Source organism: Tachyglossus aculeatus (genome assembly GCF_015852505.1).
Source record: "Tachyglossus aculeatus isolate mTacAcu1 chromosome 12 unlocalized genomic scaffold, mTacAcu1.pri SUPER_6_unloc_2, whole genome shotgun sequence".
Classification (NCBI taxonomy): Eukaryota; Metazoa; Chordata; class Mammalia; order Monotremata; family Tachyglossidae; genus Tachyglossus; species Tachyglossus aculeatus.
The window spans coordinates 12,919,171-12,923,084 of record NW_024044829.1 but is presented as its reverse complement, the minus strand read 5'-3'; the positions used below and the strand labels follow the sequence as shown (position 1 = coordinate 12,923,084).

General features: G+C 49.4%; 1 protein-coding gene across 1 annotated transcript; it reads right to left on the bottom strand.

The window, feature by feature from the left end:
• Positions 1-2,129: 2,129 nt before the first annotated feature.
• Positions 2,130-3,062, bottom strand: LOC119921375 (olfactory receptor 1-like). The gene has a single exon (XM_038741631.1). It carries the CDS (start codon positions 3,060-3,062, stop codon positions 2,130-2,132), a length of 933 nt encoding a protein of 310 aa, XP_038597559.1.
• Positions 3,063-3,914: the final 852 nt, after the last annotated feature.

The following is a 3,914-nucleotide window of genomic DNA, read 5'->3' as shown; positions in this document are numbered from 1 at the left end:
GATGTCGCGCCTCAGCATGACCTTGTTGGGTGGCCCACCCATCCCTCCCTTGGTGCAGGAGAGCAGTGTCTGAGGGCTCAACTGGGCTGGAGGTTCTTCATGGTCAAAACAGAAGTGATCCAGGTTCACATCCAGTAGCGCTACTGGGCAGGTACAGTTTCCGCAGGGCTGTTGAGCAATGTAGGTCCAGCAGCTCAGGAGACTCTCACCCACCTTGGTACTTAAAGAAGCAGTTATGGCTGGGTGAACCTCGGGGTCAGAATCCTCAAATCATCTGAGCGAGGGTTCCCTTGGCTCCCAACGGAGTCTTGCCCACCTTCAACCCCCATTATGTTCCCATGGCAGGGGTGGACGGTTTTCGTAGCAGGAAGGGAAACAGCCAAGAGCCCAGAAAGGAGCACTAAAATGATACTTGCAGGGCAGAGCAAACCATGCAGTTCACAGCCCCTTTTGCTTGAAGACCACCAGTACTGAGCACAGAGTAAACAGGAGTAAATGTGGTCATGAGCCTGTGGTGACCTTCAGGAAAAATAGCCACAAGAGCCCTAGCCCCAGGGGGAATAACAGAAATCTTGTGAATGCCCCTACCTGTGAATCACATGTCAGGACACAGTTTTGGACACACACCAGGCTAGTCTTCTTCCTGCCATGAGCCAGGCCTCATCTTTGGAAGGCCTCTGTGTGGACTAGAGGCCAGAAGAAGGGGTGCATAATCCAGTAGAGGAGAAGAAACTTTGTCCAGACATAGAAAGCAGACCCCTCACTTCCTTAGGGGTTACACCAAGGGGCCCCCTGCCTGAACCACAAGGAGGACCCTGGGATAGTTAAGGACCAGTCTGAGTAGGCTCTGAGGCAAAGAGTTGCAATTGTGCTCCTAGCAGATAAAGCGATTAGAAGTCTTAATAGAGTACTGATTATTTCTGGGATTATTTTGGGGACTGTACTGAGCCCTAGCAAAAGGGGTTTATGTCCCTTGTTCCAACTTTCCTGCCTCCTTCCTCCTGGCTCACACCTTTTTACCCTGTGTGAAATTTCCCCTGGCTCCTGGGAAACTCACCAAACCACCTCTCTTACCACCAGAAATCCCTGAAATCCCACTTCCCCACCTCATTCCCACCTCCCCCGTTTGTACCACCTGAGACTTAGGAGCTGATTCTGTGTGTGTGTGTGTGTGTGTGTGTGTGTGTGTGTGTGTGTGTGTGTGTGTATGAGTGCACAATGTTGTGGGGCTTTCAATTACATTTTTTATATTTGTTAACTGCTCACTATGTATCAGGAACTGTACTGAACTCTGGTGTAGATACATGATGATCAGGTCCACGTGGGACGGTCCATGTTATTCATTCATTTAATTCATCTAATCATATTTATTGAGTGCTTACTGTGTGCAGAACACTGTGCTAAGTGCTTGGGAAGTACAAGTTGGCAACATTTAGAGTCGGTCCCTACCCAACAACGGGCTCACTCACAGTCTTAATCCCCATTTTACAGATAGAGCAAATAAGCTATAATTCTATTTGTTCTGACGATTTTGACACCTGTCAACATGTTATGTTTTGTTGTCTGTCTCCCCCTTCTAGACTGTGAGCCCGTTGTTGGGTAGGGACCATCTCTGTATGTTGCCAACTTGTACTTCCCAAGCTCTTAGTACAGTGCTCTGCACACAGTAAGTGCTCAATAAATACGATTGAATGAATGAATGAATGAATAAGGCACAGAGAAATAAAGTGACTTGCTCAAGGTCATACAGCTGACAAGTGGTGGATCTTTGCAGGCCCACGAACCTCCATGGGTGAATTTCACCATTAATTGTGTCTTCTTTGAGAAACAGCTTTGTTTCTTCTACTTATGCATTATCCATTCATTCATTGTTCACCATTGCTATTTCCATTTACATCTGTGTGTTTCCTCCTGTTCCCACCATACAAGCACAATGGATGTGTACCGACTTCCGCATTAGATTTCCTGTCCAAATCAGTGGGCGTACAACCTGCCCCTCTGCAGAAAATAGATAACTAACTGGTAACTAATTTCTCCCCTTCCCTGCAGCTGCTACATAGCCCGGGCCTGAGTGTCTATCCAAGATTTTCAACTCTCCGATTGAACGATGTCCCAGGGCTGCTGAATTATCAGAGAGCTTTTCTTCGGCAGAACATGCTCAGGGTCCGGCACAGTGCCTGGAGCAGGTCACAGTTGTGCAGGCTGTAGGTGAAGGGGTTGAGCAATGGGGTTACTACCGTATACAGCACAGCCACCACAGAGACCTGCTCCGCTGAGTGGTTAGGGGAGGGGCACAGGTAAAGGCCGATTACGGTCCCATAGAAAAGGGACACCACGGCCAAGTGGGAGCCACAAGTGGAGATGGCAGATGGCACCCTCAGGACTGCACAGAAGATGTGGGTGTAGGAGACCAGGATGCCAGAAAAGGTCCCACCACCACTGCTCCCCCTACAGTGACGATAACCAATAACCAGTTTATTGACAGAGGTGTCAGAGCAGGAGAGATGCAGCAGACTGGATAGGTCACAGAAGAAGTGTGGGACCACCCTATCTGTGCAGAAGGATAACCGAGCCACCAGGAGGGTGTGGACCAGAGTATAGACAGCAGTGAGGACCCAGCAGGTGACCACCATCAGTGCAGAAAGCCGGGGGCTCATGGTTGTGACATAACTCAGGGGCCGGCAGATAGTTACATAGCGGTCATATGCCATTACGGCAAAAAGGAAATTGTCCAGATCCCCAAATAACAGGAAAAAGTAGATCTGGCTCAGGCATCCAGTGTAGGAGATGGCTGGGTTGTGTGTCTGCATGTTGGCCAGCATCTTGGGGACGGTGGTGGAGGAGAAGCAGACGTCAGCACAGGATAGGTTGGCGAGAAAGAAGTACATGGGGGAGTGGAGGTGTGAGTCGGTGCTGATGGCCATGACGGTTAGCAGGTTCCCCACTATGGTGACAAAGTACAGAGCCAGGAACAGCATGAAGCACAGCTCCTGTTGCCCTGGCGGGGTGGGTAGCCCCAGCAGGATGAACTCAGTGATGTGGCTCTCGTTCTCCATCTCCATGCTCTGTTGGACCAGCTGTGAGAGGGAAATGCAGTCGTCATGGTTGAGGACATTAGTGGAAGCAGGAATTCCCCTGAGCCCTGGGGTCGGGAGTGGGGAGGAACTAGAAGCATCAGATTGAGGTGAGTGCAGAAGGGAGAGCCAACGAGTCAGGAAATGCTGGTCACCCCCGCCACTGCAGACAGGGATCTGGTCCAGGCTGCGCACAGATGGGATGGGGCCTTCCTTCCATCCCACTCACCACCACCATGGAGAAGCCCGGGGACCAGGCTTACTGAATACCTTTGTGAATGCAGAAATGTACAGATTGGGAAATGGCATTCCATGTAACCAATGTTAGATTACTGAGAATGGAAGGGCACAATGTCCTTTGAAAATTGTTAGAACATAGAATTTGGATACTGGAGAATGTAATGTTCTGGGGAATGGATGTGTAGAATTCACTGTACCAACCGTTAGACTGTGCACAATGGAGGCAGGATCATGTGTAATGACCGTTAAAATGTTGGGAATGTTTTGATTGTGTGTTGTTGTTCGGTCGGGGGGCGGGGGGGCGGAGGAGGTCATAGAATCTCCTATGTCGATCCTCCCTATCTTGCAAGCCCATAACTTTAGCGTTATTCTTGACTGCTCTCTCTCATTCAACCCACATATTCAATCCATCACTAAATCCTGTCAGTCCCACTTTCACAACATAGATAAAATCCACCTCTTCCTCTCCATACAAATTGCTACCATGTTAATATAATCACTCATTCTATCCTGCCTGTATTACTGCATCAGCCTCCTGCCTGACCTCCCAGCCTTCTGTCTCTTCCCACTCCGTGTCTTAATTCATTCTGCTGCCTAGTT

Bases quoted from the DNA above. Each gene is read 5' to 3' on its own strand.
- LOC119921375 (XM_038741631.1), bottom strand. From the start codon at position 3,062: ATGGAGATGGAGAACGAGAGCCACATCACTGAGTTCATCCTGCTGGGG.